This window comes from Ctenopharyngodon idella, chromosome 3, assembly GCF_019924925.1.
Source record: "Ctenopharyngodon idella isolate HZGC_01 chromosome 3, HZGC01, whole genome shotgun sequence".
NCBI lineage: Eukaryota > Metazoa > Chordata > Actinopteri > Cypriniformes > Xenocyprididae > Ctenopharyngodon > Ctenopharyngodon idella.
In genome coordinates this window covers 14,531,888-14,554,857 of record NC_067222.1, presented here as the reverse complement: position 1 = coordinate 14,554,857, position 22,970 = coordinate 14,531,888, and the positions used below count along the sequence as shown (strand labels likewise).

General features: G+C 36.5%; 3 protein-coding genes across 19 annotated transcripts in view; 2 read left to right on the top strand and 1 right to left on the bottom strand.

Moving 5' to 3' along the window:
* LOC127508059 (SLAM family member 5-like) overlaps positions 1–2,171 on the top strand; it is a 242,511-nt gene extending 240,340 nt beyond the window's left edge. For all 6 annotated transcript variants that reach the window (XM_051885637.1, XM_051885640.1, XM_051885639.1 and 3 more), the window contains exon 6: positions 1,098–2,171. In XM_051885637.1, coding sequence (XP_051741597.1) covers positions 1,098–1,148 — 51 coding nt within the window. In that variant the 3' untranslated portion in view covers positions 1,149–2,171. The remainder of the gene's footprint in view (positions 1–1,097) is intronic.
* LOC127508049 (uncharacterized) overlaps positions 1–22,970 on the bottom strand; it is a 422,397-nt gene that overhangs the window by 331,408 nt on the left and 68,019 nt on the right. The gene's annotated exons all lie outside the window — the stretch shown is intronic.
* The window catches only part of LOC127508054 (60 kDa lysophospholipase-like), a 213,023-nt gene that overhangs the window by 182,111 nt on the left and 7,942 nt on the right, over positions 1–22,970 (top strand). The gene's annotated exons all lie outside the window — the stretch shown is intronic.

Below are 22,970 nucleotides of genomic sequence, written 5' to 3'. Positions count from 1 at the left end.
AGCACCGTTTCCCTAATAAAATCAAAGAAAAATTTACTATTTATTCTTTATACTTTATTCTTTATAGCTTTATACTATTTTTTACTATTTTCACTTGATCATTTTATTTAAACCTTTAATTCTTGAATTCCATTTTTCTTTATTTCTTCTATCATATTGTTCCTTTCTTGTTCATACTTCATACATTCAAGAATCACATGTGGTGTTTCTTCAGCATGACATTGTTTTCATTTTAAGTGTGTTATTTAAATTTGAATGACCTAACATTATTCTACTGCTATCATTTCTACAGTACAGACTGCCAAATTATTTGAACTTCACTTTATTCCACTGATTTCACTGCCTGGAACTAAAAAAGCAGCCCCAGTTATCTGACGCTCTGGATCTTTTGATTCATCTGTATATACTGGGAATATTGGGTTCTGATCTATTGTTCCATTATTCCTCTCTTTTCCAATAAATTTGTCAACCTTTCCGTAATCATCCTTTCCATAATTTTACAAACATGCAACGTAAGAGCTATTGGTCTATAATTAGAAGGTTTTGAAGGGTCTTTTCCCTGCTTCCTTATAGGAATTATTATAGATTCTTTCCAAGCTTTTGGTAGTCTTCCTTCCTCTCACACTCTATTATACAATTTGAAAATTTTCCGATCTGATCCTTTCCTGGAGACGAATGTGTATAATTTGAATTACGCTTGTGTTTTTATTTGATTTACAAGATTTATAATAGCGCCCCCTAACATATAACAACAAAACATGGATTGCTGGAGTAGAAGTATAGGCCAAATATAGTTTTTCTGTTAGTATAAGTCAAGTATACTTTAATGTGATTTTAAGTTTACTTCTGAGAAGTACATACAAAGTAGACTGAAAGTATACTCTCTTGTTTTTAGTTTAAAAGAAGTAAACTAATAGCACACTTGAATAAACTTCTTTTTTTTTATAAGGATATCCTGCATTCTCCAAAACACTTGGGACCCGTTGTGAGGAAAAGTATTTCTGCTGTATTTTCTGTGCTTGTGGAAAGAGGATTGATAGATGTGCCAATAATGTGATGAATACATTGATGAACGGTGCTTTTGTGTTTTCTTTCAGAGAGCTACAGAGGAGGATAATGTGGTGTATGCAGGAGTCTCGAGATGTTGATCGGATCTTGATCATCTGAAAGATTTCCCAATAAGTTTGAAGTTATACATAAATACCGCCCCTGCATCATATTAGCTGAATGACATCCAGCACTTGTTTTGTATTGAGTCAGATGTCTTCTGTTACAGATATTATTAAATTACATTAAATAATTAAATTACATTAAATTACAAATATTATGGAAAAACTATATATAATTATATAATATTTTATATATTTTAATATTTATTTTTTTTCTCATTTTTTAATTGTGACCAAATTATGTAATATTAAGCCTTTTTTATTTATTTATTTTATTTTTTTAAAGTAATAATTTTTTAAGACTCAGGGATAAGTAATAAATGAAATCAAAAAAGAAAAAAAAGAAAACAAAAAGAAAAGAAACACTGTTGTTCCAAATGTGCTTTTATTTGTGTTTTATTTAATATAAAGTTTCTGTGAAGGATTTTTGTCAGTTAATGGCTGTGGTGTTCACAGTCCATGTCAAAAGGTCAAATATTATACATTAATAATGTCATATTAATGGATTTTAATTGAGGAGATTTTAACAGTGTTTTTGATTTATTTTATTTATGCTTGTTGTGTTCACGCCACATCATATTTACTGTAATTACCATAAATTATAATTTGTAATTTGTAATTTTCTGAGAGCTCCAACTTCTTCCTGACTGCTGGAGATTCATTTTGGGATTAATAATGTTGTGACAGAAGCACATAATTCTGAATCTGATGACATGAACAAATAAAATCATGTGTTTCTCATCTCGTCATAACAGTAATCACGACATGGCGTGAACAAATCATGTTTTCAATAGATTTGTCAGTCTTGTTTGTCTCTGTTGAAGCACCAACTAATGTGTTATTTCACTGACAGCTCTCTCTCTCTCTCTCTCTCTCTCTCTCTGTGACATTTTATAAAGTTCTTAAAAGTTTATATGCAAGATATATCTATATTTCACATTTTTCCACATTTCTACATGCCTTCTTTTGTACAATTTTAAATAAAAATGCTTTAATATAATTTTTAAATTCTTCAGCCTCCTTTTTGTCTTTTTCACATGCATTTCTACTCACTGTTTATGTGATTTTACACAATTATGCTGTTAGTCTTGAAAAATAAATACATGTAAACACAGTTAAAACTATTTCAGGTGTCTTGATTTAGCTTCACATGAGCACCAAGACTGATATAACCACTGAGAATAACAGATCCATACACAATATCCCACTGACAATAACATGCACTGCTTTTCAAGATATTAAACCACTTCGTTTTGTTTCTGGATTCTACATTTACTTACATTTAATCATTTAGCAGACACTTTTATCCATATAATAAACACTAGAGAAACTACCAGACCATTCAAAAGGAAAACTATTGGTGTAATATTCAGTGAATTCACATTTAAACTTTAAAAATATCTTTTAAAAGCTGACAAACATTGATCTCATCACGGCTGTGGGTGAAAACACACTGTTAAACAGCGCTAAAGAGACGCTGACCACTGGAGTGGAAACAATGAGTGTGAAATGAGAAGAAAAATAAACTGATCACACGGTGGCAAAAATAAATGTGTGAACTTGAGTCATTTCTTCAGTTTATATTCCACTCTGCTCTTAGTTTGATCTTTATCTCTTATCACATATACTTGAGCACATTTGTTCACACATGTCGGTTGAATCCACAGATGTTTGGCCTGATCAAGTGTCACTACATTCATCTTTCAGCTGTTAAACTCAGATTCAGTTGGTCGTTTGGTTGAGATCTGTCCACACAAACCACACTCAACCAAACCACAGACGTCAGGTGTGTCGGTCAACCGACTCACCACAGCAAAACAACCACAGATGAGTTCAGTGCAGCGATCTGAATGATTTACATCGACTAAACATGCATTTTTGTGCAAATATAATAGCAAGTGATCAATTGACAGTCGATAAGAGAGAAGAACTGTAAGTGTAGAGACACTTTAACCTTTAAACACACTGTGGTTTAATACGCTTCTGCTAAAACAGATATTCATAAACAGTTTCAGACGTCACTGATGCCTTCAAGAGCCACAAGTGTCAAAAATGTGACGATGTTTGTGTGTATTTGCATGTGAATGTGTGTGAGAGAGAGATGAAGTGTGAAAACCAGCAGAAATACAGTGCACTGAAAATTATTTTTAATATTGAGCAATGAAACTCAATTAGACCCCCTACAACTTAAACCTCCAGAATAAATAAATAAATAAATAAATATAATGTACACTGATCAGGCATAACATTATGGACACAAAAAGGTGAAGTTAATAATACTGATTAACTCTTCATCATGCAGGCTGCCAGCGCAGGGAACCTGAGAATTTGCTCATTGGCAAAACGTTGGCCCCTTAGCACTGGTCCTGCACAGGCAGCCCTCACTTAACCCCGGAAAGCCCCCACTGGGCCCTCAATATTAATCTACAACTATAAATCTGCCAGCACAGGGTGCCAAACATTTACCATTAATGAAAATAACAGTTAATGATTCTTAAAAAAGAAATAGTCAATGACTGCAGGAGCATCTGCCACTGAATCATTCCCTAAATCATACTCTGTAAAATATAAATCTCTCTGATTCTGACCACTGCATGATGATTGAATCATCAATAAAGTAATCAACTTCATCTAACCAGAGTTTCTCTTGCAGTTTTTGTTGAAACAAATGTGTTTCAGAAACACACAGTTACAGCAGCCAGAGAAACATTAAAGTTAGGAAGTCAAGGGTCAAGAGCCCAACTAAAGCAAACACTGACCTCCATAACGGTGACTTCAAAATGTACTATTTTCAATAAAACATCTAAAAGTTTAGTATGAAAGAAATAGTCAAACTGGATTGTAATAAGTGAAGATGCTGAGATCTAGACAGATATGTCAGCAGGGGTTAAATTGGGCCAGGGCCGTCCGGGGCTGAGCCCCAGCACATAGGCTTGCAGGGCTTGACATACGCTTGTCCGGGATTTTTTGATGTGAAAGAGAATTATACTTGCCTGACCAGATAAATAGCTTGATTAAAATGTCAATAACAACCAAAACACGAGAATGATTGTTTTAGCTAAAGTGGTGATTGATAGTGGATATAGCAATATATGTACATTGGCGGTGATAGCCTAATTGCGCTGTTGAGGCGCACGTAACCTCTTGAGGAGAATTCAAAACAAATGAGCTCTGCTCACGCAAAGAAAATCAGTTATCATGTTGCAATAAAAATTCAATATGTGGGGTCTTTATAGCTAGCTATTTACGACATATGATAAAGTTAAGCATCACACGACCGTGCTGAATTCCTGAATGTCACCTTGATTGAAATTGACACTAATTTCATACAAAAGTTCAGTAAACAAGTAGTTAATATTAATTACTTACGTTTTAAGTGCAATATTGCCTGTTTCTGTTCTATTGTAGCAGCGAAAATAGTTCCAAACAAAGCAGAACCAGCGCATCTCACAGCTACGCTCAGCCGTTTTGAATGATTCAACGTTTTGAACAAACCGGTTGAGTGAAGATTCAATGGCCCAATCATAAACAACTACTTCATTCTTGATTCAGCCTGAATCATTTGAATAAATGACTCAGTGGCTCACCCAATAAGATGGTCACTTGCCACCATCTACTGGCGGTTTAATTTCATGTTTAAAAGTATAAATTTCCCACCAACATTTCTTATTTGTATATTCAAAAATGTAGTTGTACTTTTTCAGTGTACATTATTTAATTTGGTAACAGCCCTATAGTGTCTTACTATTTTAATTGATCAAATGTAAGAATTTGAAATAAAAGATTAAACATAAATTGAATTAGATTCGGAGGGAAATGCCCTTTATAAAGGTTAATAAAATACCCCCAGGGTAAATAACATAAATATGCAGATTTAAATATGTCACTGCTGATAAAATACTGATGAGAATGTTGCTTGTTTCAGAATAAATTATATGTACAACACACAAAAAAATCCTATTTTTTTCCAAGCAAGCTACTTTTTTTTGACAAGTAAATGACCAATTTAGTTGTCCAAAGGACAAGCTCAAAACAAGGCTTAATGTCGAACTTTAATGTTAGCATCACTCTTATATTTGATACTGACACAAAGGAGAAGGCACAGGCCTACAGAAAGATTTTATTGTCATCAGATGTAGCTTTGCACACTATCAGCATGTAGAATGATTTCAAGGAGCTCGCAGTGAGCCCAAAGCTGTAGGCCTTGCCTGGGCAAGCCCGCACCGGGCCTGTTTAGGTTTGTTGTGGGCCGGCCCTAGCCCACTGTGCCCGCAAAAAGCCAGTATAGGCCCCGCAGGGACATGTTTGCAGGGATGTGAATAGCCCCCCACGTTGCTAACATAATTTAACACATTGCTATCTTGATTAGCAGCTGTTAGCAGGTTAGAATGATTTATGTTGGTAGCATGTTAGAGTGTTGTTATGTGGTTGCTAAGGTACTCAGAGTTGTTCCTATGGAGTTGCTTATTGAGTATACCAGAGAAACATTGATCTCATCACAGCTGTGAAAACACACTTGAACAGTTCGAAGAAGACGCTGACCACTGGAGTGGAAACAATGATGAGTGTGAAATGAGACGAAAAATAAACTGATCACGTGGTCGCAAAAATAAATGTGTGAACTTGAGTCATTTCTTCAGTTTATATTCCACTCTGCTCTTAGTTTGATCTTTATCTCTCATCACATATACTTGAGCACATTTGTTCACACATGTCGGTTGAATCCACAGATGTTTGGCCTGATCAAGTGTCACTACATTCATCTTTCTGCTGTTAAACTCAGATTCAGTTGGTCGTTTGGTTGAGATCTGTCCACACAAACCACACTCAACCAAACCACAGACGTCAGGTGTGTCGGTCAACCGACTCACCACAGCAAAACAACCACAGATGAGTTCAGTGCAGCGATCTGAATGATTTACATTGACTAAACATGCATTTTTGTGCAAATATAGTAGCAAGTGATCAATTGAGAGTCGATAAGAGAGAAGAACTGAAGTGTAGAGACACTTTAACCTTTAAACACACTGTGGTTTAATACGTTTCTGCTAAAACAGACATTCATAAACAGTTTCAGACGTCACTGATGCCTTCAGGAGCCACAAGTGTCAAAACGATGATGATGTTTGTGTGTATTTGCATGTGAATGTGTGTGCGAGAGAGATGAAGTGTGAAAACCAGCAGAAATATAGTGCACTGGAAAATAATTTTTTATATTGAGCAATGAAACTTAAACCTCCAGAATATATATATATATATATATGTACACCGATCAGGCATAACATTATGAGCACTGACAGGTGAAGTGAATAACACTGATTATCTCTTCATCACGGCACCTGTTAGTGGGTGGATATATTAGGCAGCAAGTGAACATTTTGTCCTCAAAGTTGATGTATTAGAAGCAGAAAAAAGGGCAAGCGTAACGATTTGAGCGAGTTTGACAAGGGCCAAATTGCGACGGCTAGACAACTGGGTCAGAGCATCTCCAAAACTGCAGCTCTTGTGGGGTGTTCACAACAATGAGTTTGAGGTGTTGACTTGGCCTCTGAATTCCCCAGATCTCAATCCAATGGAGCATCTGTGGGATGTGCTGAACAAACAAGTCCGATCCATGGAGGCTCCACTTCACAACTTACAGCCCGCAGTGAGCCCAAAGCTGTAGGCCTCGTCTGGGCAAGCCTGCACTGGGCCTGTTTAGGTTTGATGTGGGCTGGCCCTAGACCACTGTGCCCACAAAATAAAAAATGGTGTTGCTATGCAATTGCTAGTGTATAGCTATGGTATTCTGAGTGACATGTTGCTATGTGGGTGCTAGGGCATTCTGGGTGGTTTCTAGGGTGTCGCTATGTGGTTGCTAAGGCACTTAGGGTGGTTGCTAGGCTGTTGCTATGTGGTTGCCAGGGTATTCATATTAGTTGCTAGTGTGTTCTATGCAGTTGCCAGGATATTCTAGGTGGTTGCTAGGGTGTTGCTTTACAGTTGCTGAGATATTTGGTGTGGTTGCTAAGGTGTTGCTGTGCGGTTGTTAAGGTACTCACAGTGGTTGCTAGGGTGTTGCTATGCGATTGCTAGGGTGTTGTTATGCAGTTTCTAAGGTACTCGGGGTGGTTGCTAGGGTGTTGCTATGCGCTTGCTAGGGTACCTGGGTTGGTATTGCTAAGGTATTCTGAGTGGTTGCTAAGGTGTTGTTATGCAGATGCTAAGGAACTCCGGGTGGTTGTTAAGGTGTTGCTATGCGGTTGCTAGGGTACTCAGGTTGTTTGCTTGGGTGTTGCTATGTGGTTGCTAGGGTATCTAAGGTATTCTGAGTGGTTGCTAAGGTGTTGATAAGGTACTCAGTTCAAGTACTAGGGTGTTGCTAGCATGATTAGCAGGTTGTATTATTATTATTACTATATATTATTTATAACATCTTTAATCTTTCATCATCACACTTTCTTCGTAACTTGAATACGGAAGGCGATCTGGTGGAAGCTAGATATTTTACTTCATAACTTGTTAAATATGGATATATTTTTTTTTTACACAAACACATCTCTTCGCTTCAGAAGGCCTTTATTAACCCCCGGAGCCGAGTGGAGTACATTTATGATGGATGGATGTGGATGGAGACACTTTCTTCAGCTCATACTCGTTGGTCCAGTTCACTGCCATTATAAAGCTCGGATGCGTCAGGATATTTATTAATATTTCTCTGATTGTGTTCATCAGAAAGATGAAAGTTATGCCTACCTAAAGCAATCGTATTTTTTAGCAAACTATTTTAACACGAATATTTCAAAGGACGTTTTGGATTTCTACATGAGAGGTGAGTGAAATAATTGTATCGTTGTCTTGTGATTGTGTGAGAAAAAAACGCTAAAACCAGCCTGAGCCGGTTAGCAGGTCTTGGTTTGTTTTTGTTCTGGCCTAGCTGGTGTTCAGCTGGTCAGTGGTCACAGCCTGACAGTTAAACAAAAAGAGTGGTCAACCCCCCTCAAAACCAGCCTGCTAGACCAGCTATGAGCAGTCTGGAAGACAGCAACTCATCTGATCCTCCAGACTCTAGCAATCCTGTTCAGCTCCAGCAGAGTTACATTGGGGTCAGTGCGTGTGTTCAGTGAGGTTTTGGCAGCCACTAGATGGCGCCCTGGCAGTGTCAGACATCTGAAATTATGTTTATTATTTCTAAAGCACTGAGAACTACAGTGAATAGAAGTTAGTGTGCGTGTTTGGAGATGGGTCCGTGTTCCAGTCAGTAAATTTCAAGGTTTGAAATGAATATTGAAAGTACGTATATAAAGGGGTCTGCAGATGGTAAACTGTTCTAATAGACCAATATCATTATTATGATGGTCTTTATTTTTGTTATATTTTACCTTCACATTTAACACATGTATCATGCTTAAATATTCATGGCCTCAAAAATTAAGATCTGAGAAAAAAAAAATCACACCCCCTGATAGCACACCTTCATCTCAGAGACGTCCATTTACATCTGTGTTTGCTCATCTGCAATACGTCTCTCTAAGCCTAAGACTGCTCTAAGACTAACTGCTTTTTCTAATATGTTTATCAGATGTTTTCACACAGCAGATGTTTTTTTCCAGATTTCTAGATCTTTAGCAGACATCTTAGAGAAGTACCTGCATGTGTGCAACAAAACACAAATGATGAAATGACTGTGGTGTCATCAGCCAGTTTTTCCCTCCAGAAGACCCAGATACAGTGCTTCATCTCCCCCTTGTGTCTGAACACGAAAGGACATTATTTCAGCACTCTCACTGTAACATGCCAGTTAAAATTTAGATTTGATACTACCATACATCTGCTACCAGCAGAGACAGACTGTCCACACAAACCAGCTAAACCCTAATTTCATGATGAAAACCCTGATAGGTCAGTCTGTTTTTCCTGCAAGGCTGTAAACCTGTGACCCTTGACCCCTCACATGCTACATCATATTACACTGACTGGTGAGAATAATACAGACAGAAGTAAATTTGACATAATACAATATATAATACCACATTACTGTAAGTACTAAAGTAGTAAGTGCAAAATATAAAATTAAATAAATAAATATCTGTACCAGAACTATAGCACTAGCTTTTTGTTGATTGTCACCATTGCTGAGATTCATACGCAGATTCTTGATGTCAGTGTGAGTCTGAATGACACAGTAGTTCAGGGGTGTCTAAACTCAGTCCTGGAGGGCCACTGTCCTGCAAAGTTTAGCACCAGTTTGCCTCAAAACACCTGCCTGGAGGTTTCTAGTATGCCTAATTAGATCTTGATTAGCTGGTTCAGGCGTGTTTAATTGGGGCTGGAGTTAAACTCTGCAGGACTGTGGCCCTCCAGGACCGAGTTTGGACACCACTGCCATAGTTCAAAACTTACTGTAAGAAAAAATAAAAATAAAATGCCATTGAAGATCTCAAATATGAAGTTTATTGCAGCATAGAGGTGGCAAAGTGTATGAAGCACCTTGGGTTCACCGGCGTCAGAATGAACCCAGAACATCCAAATCTCAAGCCTTTTATTCAGTTTGCCACTCTTCATGTTAATGTAGTTTCTCGTGTTTTAGCAGCTGTGGTCTGTATGTTAATGAAGTTGTAACACACCTCATTGTCATTCCCACTGTCCCACACCCATTCCCATTCTACAATTGATCACCATTTGTTCAGGATGTGATTATCCCAAATGGTGCAGAAACAACATAACCGTTGACTTTCTTCTTCTCTATGATAATTAAGCCATTTTGGGGATGAGCTCATTGTAAAATACACTTTGGAGTGGAAACTGGGTTGAGGCAGACTACAATTTCTCACATTACTGTCCAGCATTTATTTATTTTTTTTAATTCTTCAAGTGATCAGATTGTCGTGACACTGCTGGAGCAAATGCTGCAGGATCACAAGATCAGTAGAAAGTTTAGAGGCTCTAATAACACTAAACCCTGACAATCAGTGATGATGTTTCAGATCCCAGATAACAGACCAACCTTGAATCAACGTTGAATCAATGTTAATGCATTAACCAAATTATCATTGAATCAATGTTGAAATTTAAGTTGATTTTTCATCAGGTTTGCACCCTGAAATAATGTTATTTCAATGATGAAAAATAGATCAAGATGGTTGTAAAATTAATGTTTTTTCAACCTTAATTAAATCACCTATTTAACATTGAATTAACATGGAAACAATATCAAATCAGTCTTCCTTTATGTACAGCAAGATTCTAAGCCAGTTAAATGTCTATTTCTACTCATTTCAATCAGAGACAATGTAAGGGCTGCAGTTAATATGGTTTTAATGAACAATTCACAACTTCCTTCAGTTTACATACAAATGTATTTATTTATAACCACACACTGTTTGAACAGGAATTAACATCACATTCAGGAAAAACAAATGGCTGTAAAAATGGCATTTCATGGTGACAAACAAATAGACCTGGTTTCACAGACAGGGTTTAGGCTAAGCCAGGATCAGACCTTAGTTCAATTATTTCAGTAGCTTTTATAGACATGCCTTAGAAAAAACAATCATTGCCATTGTTTTGTCTCAAGATAAACAGCAGTGGTGACATATTTTAAGATATGTTTTCAGTTAAAACAGCTCAAACATGCATTTTAGTCTGGGACTAGGTTTAAGCCTTGTCTGTGAAAGGGGTTAAGTAGTAAAAAAAATACATTATTGGCGTTCATCTTGAGACAAAACAATAGCACAGACAAATTTTAAGATGTCAGTGCAAGTTACTTTCAGTTAAAACAGCTCAAACATGCATTTTAGTCGTTGGAAAAAGAGCCTGGAAAACTGTGACAACATAAATGCAACCTGCATCTGTAAAATGGAAGTAAATACACATGGAAACTCACCATCGAGGACAGAAACACAGTACTACAGACTGAAACACTGCCACAGTTCACTGTTCAGGACTTGAAGCTTTTCAAGGATTGAAGCTACTCTTCTAATGCAAAAAGTATGTCCTTATTCATTAAATTGATACTCTGATAAACTCAGGGATTTCCACCACGAGCTAAGACCGCAAGCTTTCGTATAAACCATTATAGGTTGATGTATATCATACCCAGAAGCAGGGCACAAGCTGATGTGACTGAAGTGAGTTGATTCAAAACTTTAACTCCCTCGATCACAATGTCAATGTCAGCAGGCGGTTCATGAAGTTCTCCCCCTCCTTCAGAATAATGAACACCACCACTAAGAGCTGCTCAGGGTCACCGTCACAATCATCTGTTTGGTTATCCTAAAGTCGTGTACATAAAACAAACCAGTTTCATTGCCTTTTGCTAGAATAACTACAAAATAAACAAATTTATACTTTTTCTGAAAAATAAATCAGAATATGCTGACGTTCAACTCACAAGGTACTCGTTGATGAGGTCTTCAGGACTTTCTCTCAGGAAAATAAGGGCCTACAGGACACACTCTTCTCAGGTGAATGTTTTCAGTCTGTGATAAAGCAATTGTGATTATTTTTCTCATTTAAAAAAAAAAAAAAAATTCAGAATAATCTGTAATAATGAATCAGATTATGTGTAGATATTTGATAGCAAAGGATAGGACAATTTTTTTTACAAAAGTAAAATAATTTCTATTTATGACTAGCCACATTTGCAATTAAGAAATGCATCTGAATCAGTCAGAGGTTGCATTTATAATTTAGTCTGAAAATAAACATGCATCAACAAATCATAAATTATCTTTACATCCCAATACATATATTTGAACGCTCTTGATTAAAGGGATTGCTCACACAAAAATGAAAATTTGCTGTTACTCACCTTCAGGCCATCCAGATGTGTCTTTTTTTTCCTTCAGTAGAAATGTAAAGAAGATATTTAACTGATACCTTGACGATTCATACACAGTAATGCAAACCATCACTTTGAGAGAGAGAGAGAGAGAGAGAGAGAGAGAGAGGACACATGTAAAACAAAATTATTACAAAACAGATATTTTTCAGAAAAAACAACACAAAAATCACATGCATTTGGGATGGCATAAAGGTGAGTTAATGAACATCTGGTTTGGATAATTTCAGGTCTAAAGTTTGTTAAAGAGGATAACATGCAAGTCAATAAACTACATGGATTTTACTCAAACATATCCAACATTAGTAATTCATTATCTATTAACAACTATATCAGTTTTTATAGAAATTACTTACCATGTATTGTAAAGTGTCCTCAGTCATCAAAAAACATTGAAAAGCTTTAGGTCCTAAGAGGAGAAACATTTTTACAGCATTTATTAGTGGTCGAAAGTTGTTTGTGTGACCGTATGAATGAGGTAAGGGTGGTGATTGACACTCGTGATCACCAATCAGCAGTAAGTGTGCACTATTTCAGGGCTGGTTAGTTTCAGCCTGGGATGCAGCCCCCTTCTATTTAATATAATGATCAATGATATATTTAATGAGGTGGAAAAAGGGATGGGGAGGTCAATATATGCAGACGATGGTGCACTTTGGAGAAGAGGCAGAAATATAACTTTAGACAGTTAAGAAAGTTCAGCAAGCAGTAAATAAAGTTGAAGAGTGGGCACAGAAGTGGGGCTTTCGAGTATCAGTAGAGAAAACACAGGTAATATGTTTTACAAAGAAGAAAAATGTTCAAATTAAGTTGTTTCTTTATGGAAAGCAATTGGAGCAGGTATCAGTAGTAAGGTTTCTTGGTGTTTGGTTAGATGAGAAACTGAACTTTAATATACATGTAGAAAAGTTATTGACTAAATGTAAGAAAGCACTGAATGTTATGAGATGTTTAGCGGGTAGTGAATGGGGGGCTAGCTGTAGTTCTCTCAGAAACATATATCTAGCAGTTATTAGGTCTGCTATTGATTATGGATGTATTGCATACGGATCAGCAAGCCAACATGTACTGGAAAAAACTGACAAGGTGCAGACACAAGCTTTGAGAATATGCTGTGGAGCGTTCAGAACATCACCCAGAGCTGCTCTGCAGGTAGAAATGGGTGAAATGCCCTTAGAAGAAAGACGCATGCAATTAAAAATGACTTATTGGGTATCTTTAAAAGGCTACAGCAGTAAGCATCCAACAAAGGCGATATTTGAAGAATGTTGGGAGCATGAGAGAACAAATATAAAAAGCATTGGGTGGATAGCAGAAGAAATGGCACAAACAATGGATTTAGTAAATAGGAAATACAGTGATGCAGTGCCTATAGCTGTACTCCCTCCGTGGTTCTTTAAAATGCCTGCAATAGATCTGTATTTACTAAAAGTAGAAAAATCCAATAGTGGTGTAATAAATGAAGTAAATCAGTATATGGAACGGATGTACTATGATAATGTACAGATTTATACAGATGGTTCAAAAGATCCAGAATCCAATAAGACAGGAGCAGCAATAGTCATACCACAAAAAGAAGTAATTATTACAAAAAGAACACCAGACTACTTATCTGTATTTACTACAGAATTGATTACTATTGTCATAGCTTTACAATGGTTGGAAGAGACTCAGATTAAGAAAGCAGTGGTATGTTCAGATTCAATGGCTGCGTTAAGAAGTATTCAATCGGGTCAATCAAATTGCAGACAAGATATTATTATAGAAATAATGCAACTGCTGTATAGAATACATGATCATGACAGGGTTGTGTCATTTTTATGGGTCCCAGCACATGTTGGAATAGATGGAAACGAAATGGCAGATAAACATGCTAAAAGATCATTGAGTAAAAATAATGTAGAAATTGATGTAAAAATCAGTAAAGCAGAAGCAAAGATAATTATAAAGCAAGCTGTTATTAAATCTTGGCAACAAAAATGGGATATGGAGAAGACAGGTAGACATCTATATAAAATCCAAAAGAAATTAGGATTACAAATTAATGAGACTGGAAGTGACTTTAAAAGAAGAGAAGAAGTAATAATAACATGATTAAGATTAGGACATTCATCTTTAAATGGAAACCTGCATAAAATCAGGAAGCACCCTTCTGGGTTTTGTAGATTTTGTGGTGAAATTGAAACAGTGGAGCATTTTATTACAGTGTAGAGCCAGTGGCGCAAAAATGGGGTATGCAGTATATGCAGTGCATAGGGGCGCCGCACGGAGGGGGCGCCATTGTGCCAAAACGTCTTTGAAAATCTTTTTGAATAAAACGTTTAAAATAAATTTAAAAATGATGTTTGTTGAAAAACAATGTTTGTTTAGCATTTTAAATTCAAGTGATATCAACTGCTCACCATTTCGACAAGAGCCGCTGCTCTGTTACGGACAGTCACATGTCCAAAATGGACAGAGGAGGGAAGCGTTTCTGGGGCGCAGAACAGAGAACAGAAAACGCAAAAAAGAAAATGAAAATGAAAAACAGTGTCTTAAAATGAGGACATCGATGTCCATGTGGATAACAAGAAATTGGTAAGCGTAACCTATCATTATCACTGTAAGTGTTTGATGTCTTACACCGGTCGGTCTGTGTAGCGCCGCTTCAAGTGTTTTATGAATGATCCGCTGAATCACTTTTGTTACGTTCAAAACGCAGATTCAGAAATGAAACACTGCTGTGTGTTGCGTGGAGACGAACAATTCTGCTTTGTCTTTATAGTTTCATTGGCAAAATTGAACAAACCAGACAATTTTTGTCTAAAATAACACAATATAAACTTATTTTGAACTTACGTATAAAATAAGTATTACATGTTGCACTCATTTTATTTGGGACAAAAACAGCACTCGTGTAATATTGAAATCCGTTACTTTTGTGATACTGCTTAACTCATATGATAAATATGAGACAAAAACTCAATAAGGGGCATTTTTGCTCCAGTATCTTGAGTTTTATGGCCATTCTAACTGCATTCTGTAAGCTCTATCGCATAGTGAGTTGTTGCCCTGCATTATATTCCTCATCAGATGACCTACATAGGTTTGGGGCGGGGCAAGTGCGTTAAAAAATTTAAAGTTTTTTTTTTTTATCGTAATTAATTAATCTAATTACCGTGTTAAATCGACAGTAAAATGCAGGAAGTTTTCTGTGTGTGAGGGTTAGGGGATATAGAGTGGCAAGAAAAATGAAAAATGTGAGAAAATGTGAATCCTTTGGATTTTCTGGATTAATTGATCATATCAATTGCTCAATGTCATATTCATTAAAGTCACAAGTAGACAAAACACAATGTAGGCTAGAGGGGGCGCCAACCATGATCTCGCATACCCCTCAGCAAATGTACAGTTGCGCCCCTGTGTAGAGCATATAGTAAAGAGAGACAAATGCTAAAAACAAAGATACAAACAGAAGGTGCAAATAATATGACATTAGAACTGATATTAGGCAATAGAAAATTCAGAAGAATGATAATAAAATATATAATAGATACAGGAAACTTCAGGAGAATATAAGTCTTTATATAATATAAGTTTTTTTTTTTTTATAGATATATATGTGTATGTATGTATGTATATATATGTGTGTATATATACACGTATATATGGATGTAGATATAGATATATAATCATTCCCATTGTCACTTCACACTCCAGTTCAGTTGGTGGCGGTAGTGCACCAAAAGTTGGCTTGCTCACCGCCAATAAACGTCACAAGAAGAAGAAGAAGAAGAAGAAGAAGAAGCCTGGGATGCGTCACGTCCGGATCCTCCCCTTTTTCTGTTGCTACAGTGGTTACAAGTATGTGCTGTTAGCACGTAACGTTGTGCTAATCTCTTTTTATTACTGCTCGTTGCACTAATGGCTCGTTTGTTGTACCCCAGCCTGTCTTTTTCATCGGTTTGTATGTGTTCCCATCGGATGCTGTATTGGATTTGATTACTGCCCTCCTTTCAGGTGTGAGAAAGTTGTTTTATTGCAAACAATGTCTAGCTTTACGGAGGGGCGGGTGGTTTGAGTAATGTGCAGTGAAGTCCCTGTACTTCAGTTTAACAGCGGGTTATTTGAAGGCTGAACTGAACTTGGGTAAAGTTGGTTTTATATTCGCACATTCGGACTTCCGCGTTTAAGAACGTTCTAATAATGTGCAATAAAGTTAATGTTTGCAAATTCTGAACAGCGACACGATATTTACAACCAACTATTGTAAACCTACAACATTTTTCACAATCGATCAAAATGGGCAAGTATTATTTTAATGGCATACTTACTTGCGAACGTCCACTGAGTCCAATGTAGTGTACAAAGTTATTGTAGCCTATGCGAATATAAAACCAAATTTACCCAAGTGTGAAACGATTGTAAAACTGCATCTGCATTCGGTAAGTTTTTGTTTGGGTTTGCTGGGGGGGATTTTCAGCGTGTGATGCGCAATTAGACTTGGGTAAATTTGGTTTTATTTCTGGTATACATCAACCTATACTGGTTTATATTAAATAGTCATAAATTTGAATTCAGCATGTTTTAACTTAAACCTTTTTTTTTTAAATCATATTTCAAGTTTCACTTAATTTTGTTGTACATTGTAACAGTCACATTTCCAAATATTTATGACCCACCTTCTGTCAGTCATACACTACTACCGATCAAATGTTTAAGAACATTGTGCAGTTTTAACTTCCTGTTTGTTTTTGTTTTCTTTAGATGTCTTACAACAAGTGAAGCCTGAGAAAAAGGAGGCCTCAAAGTTTGTATTTGCTGTTTCTGCAAAACTGGCTCCGTTTGTGCTCCTGATCAGCTTGCGGTCTTTGCTCATGGTGGAAATCCCTGAGTTCGTCAGAGTATCAATTTAATGAATAAGGACATACTTTTTGCATTTGAAGAGTAGCTTCAATCCTTGAAAAGCTTCAAGTCCTGAACTGTGGTAGTGTTTCAGTCTGTAGTACTGTGTTTCTGTCCTCGATGGTGAGTTTCCATGTGTATTTACTTCCATTTTGCAGGTTGCATTTATGTTGTCACAGTTTTCCAGGCTCTTTTTCCAACGACTAAAATGCATGTTTGAGCTGTTTTAACTGAAAGTAACTTGCACTGACATCTTAAAATTTGTCTGTGCTATTGTTTTGTCTCAAGATGAATGCCAATAATGTATTTTTTTACTACTTAACCTCTTTCACAGACAAGGCTTAAACCTAGTCCCAGACTAAAATGCATGTTTGAGCTGTTTTGACTGAAAACTTATCTTAAAATATGTCACCACTGCTGTTTATCTTGAGACAAAACAATGGCAATGATGTTAGCTACTTAAATAATTGAACTAAGGTCTGATCCTGGCTTAGCCTAAACCCTGTCTGTGAAACCAGGGGCCTGTACCATGATGGTAGTTGAACAAACTCAGGGTTATAGGATTAGTTTCAAGTTGACAAAACCAAACCACTCCAATCCGGCTTTGTTGGTACCATGATGCTGATCATCAACTTTCTCTGTCAACTCAGGCTTTGATCCTGAGTTTGTGGAGCGCGTGCACATGAATGCGTGACATCAGTGGCAAACAGCCAATCACATGCCTTGCAGCAGAAAGAAACTGTGATCTACTTCTCGCGAGAGAGTCAACGTGATTCAAAACTCTTTTGCTGAAGAAAATGAAGAATTTAAACGCATTTACACTAAAGAAGAAACTTGTCCATGAAAAAGGACAAATAAAAGAAATTATCTTGCTCTATCAGAGCAAGTGAAAATTAAGTGTTTATATAGTTTATTATATACAGCAATAGAGACTCAAACATGTAAGGTTATGTAGTCATTTTTAAAGAGTTATCTGTTGATTCTACATTCTGTATAAATATTTATTTAAAATAAATGCTTAATAATAACTGTTAAACTAAAATTGCTTGTGTGAAATGGATTAATAATATAGATCATATAATAATTATTTAAATCATATATAAGTCATAAAATAATTCTATAAATCATTAAAGCAAGACAATTTCATCGTTAAATATTTGTTTTTATTATATAGTGATCTTTAATTTGGAGGAAGAGAAACTGGGGGAGGGACTTTATTGCGTTGGATGTGTCAGTGTCACTTTGCTCACATCTGATTGGTCCAATTTTGGTTTGAGATCTCTTACCCAGAACATAACCTGCCCCGGAGCAGGTTAGCTGTGGAGCGTAAGTTACTATGGTGATGAACACCGCTAAAAGCCAAGTCACTTTCATGGTTCCTAAAACCCAGGATTGGCACAAACTAATCTGAAACTTAACTGGCTAGCCAGCTAATCCGGCTTCATGGTACAGGCCCCAGGTCTATTTGTTTGTCACCATGAAATGCCATTTTTACAGCCACTTGTTTTTCCTGAATGTGATGTTAATTCCTGTTCAAACAGTGTGTGGTTATAAATACATACATTTGTATGTAAACTGAAGGAAGTTGTGAATTGTTCATTAAAACCATATTAACTGCAGCCCTTACATTGTCTCTGATTGAAATGAGTAGAAATAGACATTTAACTGGCTTAGAATCTTGCTGTACATAAAGCAAGACTGATTTGATATTGTTTCCATGTTAATTCAATGTTAAATAGGTGATTTAATTAAGGTTGAAAAAACATTAATTTTACAACCATCTTGATCTATTTTTCATCATTGAAATAACATTATTTCAGGGTGCAAACCTGATGAAAAATCAACTTAAATTTCAACATTGATTCAATGATAATTTGGTTAATGCATTAACATTGATTCAAGGTTGGTCTGCTATCTGGGACATGAGCTGTGGTGTTGAAAACTAAAAAAATAAGTTCACTTTATTTTCGTAAAGTTATTCCAACTAAACTTTATAAGTTCAAATAACTACATTGTCAGGTTGAAAATACTTAAAATTCAACTTAACTGAGTCAATGTAAAAAGATAACTCAAAAAGTTAAGTTTTTTTTACAGTGTGGACATTTTTATCTTAGTTGGAATAACTTTACAAAAGTGAACTTACTTTTCTAGTGAACTTAAGTTTTCAATACCACAGCTCATGTGCATTTAACCTAATCTGACGTATTTTCTAGGTTAAACTAAATAAATAATTCTATTTTTCATTCACATTCAAATTCATTTCTACTGCAAATAATAATTGATCTGATGTCATCCACTGAAACATCAACTGCAAAAAATGAAATTTCTCAAGATCTGAGCAGAGGATGATAAACAACTCCAAAAACAGCTTTACCAGCTTCACTTATTTATTGAAAATATATATACTGTTTTTAAAGTCACCATTTTGGTGAACAGCAAAAAAAAAAAGTTAATTGGAAAGTTCAAAGATCAAGAGCACAACTAAAGGAAACACTGTTGTTGTTGTTGTTGTTGTTGTTTTAGCACTGTGTTTAGAAAGTGTGATTCTTACGTTAAAGAAAGCCAGAAATCAGATGCTTGTTGCTTATTAATGATATAAACATCATAAAGTGGTTTTGTTCACCGATTACATCTGAAACCTCATCACTGATTGTCAGGGTTTAGTGCCTGTAAACTTTCTACTGATCATGTGATCTTGCAGCATGTGCTCCAGCAGTGTCATGACAATCTGATCACTTGAATAAAAAAAAAAAATAATAAAAAATGCTTGACAGTAATTTTTGAAGTACAGTATCATTCAGACTCACACTGACATCAAGAATTAGCGTATGAATCTCAGCAATGGTGACAATCAACAAAAAGCTTCATGCTGCAGTGCATTCAATACCAAAGTCGATACCACAGTGAAAAAAAAAAAAAAATAGAGCAATTATACTTTTTGAGCAAGAATTTCATTTAGGAAAATGGGGGTAATTCCCCCCTTAGGTTACTCTCATGGGGGCATTTTTATACATATTTTTAAAAAGAAATTACAATTGTCTCACTGAAATGTTTGCTCACTCAATGTATTTGTGTTTTTATGAGATTATTTGTTGCAATAGTCAGTAATAAAATAAGTATGAATAAACACAGAAGCAGCAGCATAAATAAATACAGTAGAATAAAGATACAAATTAAACAGTGCTGTATATTTTTTCAGGTAGGTCTAACAGTAGTATTCAAGTAAAAATACAACAGAAATTGAATAATCAAGTATAAAATAACTCTGCATAGTCATAACTGTATAATTTAAGTAGATGAATCTTTTTTAAAGTTTTTACTTTGTTCTTTGATTATCATTAATAATACAGACCACCAATAATATAATGTAAAACTTTGCAGTGTAAATTTGCAGTGATTAACTGAAAAACAGTCATATATTGGCTGCCAGTAGTTTACTGTAAAATTACTGTGAAGTCATATTGCACTTAATAGAAAAATGTATGTGAACTCAATGAGTGATCAAACAGAGATGGCGACAAAGAGGCTAAACTACGGACTGTAGCTTTAAATACTTGCGACTGCATTTTCATTAAATGTCCCACAATGAATGTAGCAAAATTCAATGTGGATTTGAAAATGCATTCTGAGCCGATCACGACTCCTCCCCGCCCTGTCAATCACTGCGTCAAGGCGGGGCCAGGTGTTGGAAACATGGCGGCAGCAGAGCTAAGAAGAGCGAGGCATAAACTGGCAGATGAAGCTGAGCAAGAACAGAGAAATGTCAATGTTCCTCAAGATTATGCGTGTCCGTCAGTGATAGAATCATTGCGTTATTAGAAGCATGGATATTTATGGTTAGGACGACTCGTAGAGAACGCACCTGGTGCTCGTGCACCATCGTGAGGTGAGCGCGCTCACGTGTCTGTAGAAGTGCTGAAACAGACGCGTCGAGTGAGTGGTGCACTTATTTGTATGGCCAAAAATGACGGAGTATTTTAAGTTGTTTCCGCTGTCATGAGGAAAAAAATCCAGCATAACATGCCAGTGCGTTCGTCGGGCTCAGAGGGTTAAATCTGATTAAACCTGGGTAATTTCAGAGAGTCTACGTCAGCGGTTCCCAAACTTTTTTTCCTGCGCACCCCCTTCTATGTCTCAACCGGGTTGGCGCATCCCCAATCCCCACTTCAAAAAAAAAAAAAAAAAAAAAAAACGCAACAAAGCTTTGTTTTATCGCCATATAAAGACTCATGTTTAATCATGCGCAAATAACCAGAACACGCATGAAAATAACAACATCAACAAAGTTTCAATATAATGCAACAAAGCTACGCACAAGCTTCCACTTTTAAGAGGACGAGTGACAGACACAGGCTCAGTAACAGAAAGCACGGTTATTTTCAGCCGCGTAAAAGAAACATTGCAGCAATAGGCCTATTAAATGACCGTGGAGCTAGCATCATCATCATTATAACACAACAGTTATGGAAATTAGAACGACAGTACATTGAATTAAATTGCAACGAAGTTACAAACGAAAGTTTCCTCCGGCGCATCTTCTGACTCCCACTCATTTTCTTTCTCTATTCTCTCCGTCTCTGTTGCCTCCAAATCCTCACTCTCTCTTGGTCCCTCTCCTCCTTCGTGACTAACAACTTTATCATAAGACGTCCCACTTGACAGTTTCCCTGGTTTCAGCCAGTTAAGCATATTTATAATATATATATGGAATGAATGAAACGAGTTGGCACGCATATAGCCTAGTCTGCAGTGCATAAAAGAAGAGCAGTGCAGAAGAAGACAGTAGCTGTCTTCTTCTACGTTTCTATCAAAAACTAATAAATTATAGTTTTTTATTTAAAATAAAAGCGATTACAAAGGAAATGTTTACTGTTCATGTTTTTTTTTATTGTATGGAAAAATCCCACTTAAAAAAACAGACCGCCATTACATTTTTCCTCTCGCGCACCCCCTGGTGGCAGCTCGCGTACTCCTGGGGGTGCGCGTACCACACTTTGGGAATCCCTGGTCTACGTAAACTAGGTTTTATTCGCATACATTTTTCAGTTATCACATCTATCAAAGTAACAGTTTCTCTTCAGATTTTTGGATAATATCTCGGTTTATCCCAGTTAATTTACCAGAAGTGGTTTGCTCTGATGATGATCGGTTCTCATAATATGGCCAGTCATGTAAGTCGATTGCGCATACATAGAATAATGCACTGCACATCAGGCGTTTGGTTAATGGCAAATAATGACCCATTTGGCCTTCCATATTTAGCTGGAGTGATTGCAGGTACCAGACGGACTTCACGGAGGTGATTGGCATTTCACAGCTTGCACTTTATTCCCCATGAAACTCACGCAACTAGTGTCCGTCACAAACATTCTACCATACACAGCGTTACTAAAACAAAATAACTTGAAATGAGCAACAGACAACAGAAATAACCTGCATACATGGGGTGCTCTAGGCGCACATACAATGCAGACAGTTCAACAGGGAGCGCGCGCTCTTAAAGCTCTTCACACATTATTTCTACTCGTTACAGACCGTAATGTAGTAGTCCTGAGTAATGCTGGTCCATCCATCAAATGTAATTGCTGCACTGTTGATGTTTTTCAGATCATCAATAACATTCTGCTTTTCAATGTCATACCAAGCAGGAAAAAGCTGGTTGGCTAAACTGACGCAACGTCAGTTCTGTTTTTTTCATAAGGTGAATACAGAAGGCGGTCTGGCGGAAGCTAGATATTTTACTTTATAACTTGTTAATATGGATATTTTTTACACAAATGCATCGCTTCACTTCAGAAGGCCTTTATTAACCCCCTGAGCCGTGTGGAGTACACGTTTATGATGGATGGATGCACTTTCTTCAGCTCATTCTCGTTGGTCTTGCTCACTGCCATTACAAAACTTGGATGCGTCAGGATATTTATAAATATATCTCCGATTGTGTTCATCAGAAAGAAGAAAGTCATAGGATGGCTTGAGGGTGAGTAAAGCTTGGGGTCATTTTCATTTGAAAGTGAACTAATCCTTTAAGTCATGTTAGCGACTTACATGGGGAAGAACGCTCGATTGCGGTACTGTTGACTGTTTTAGCAGGC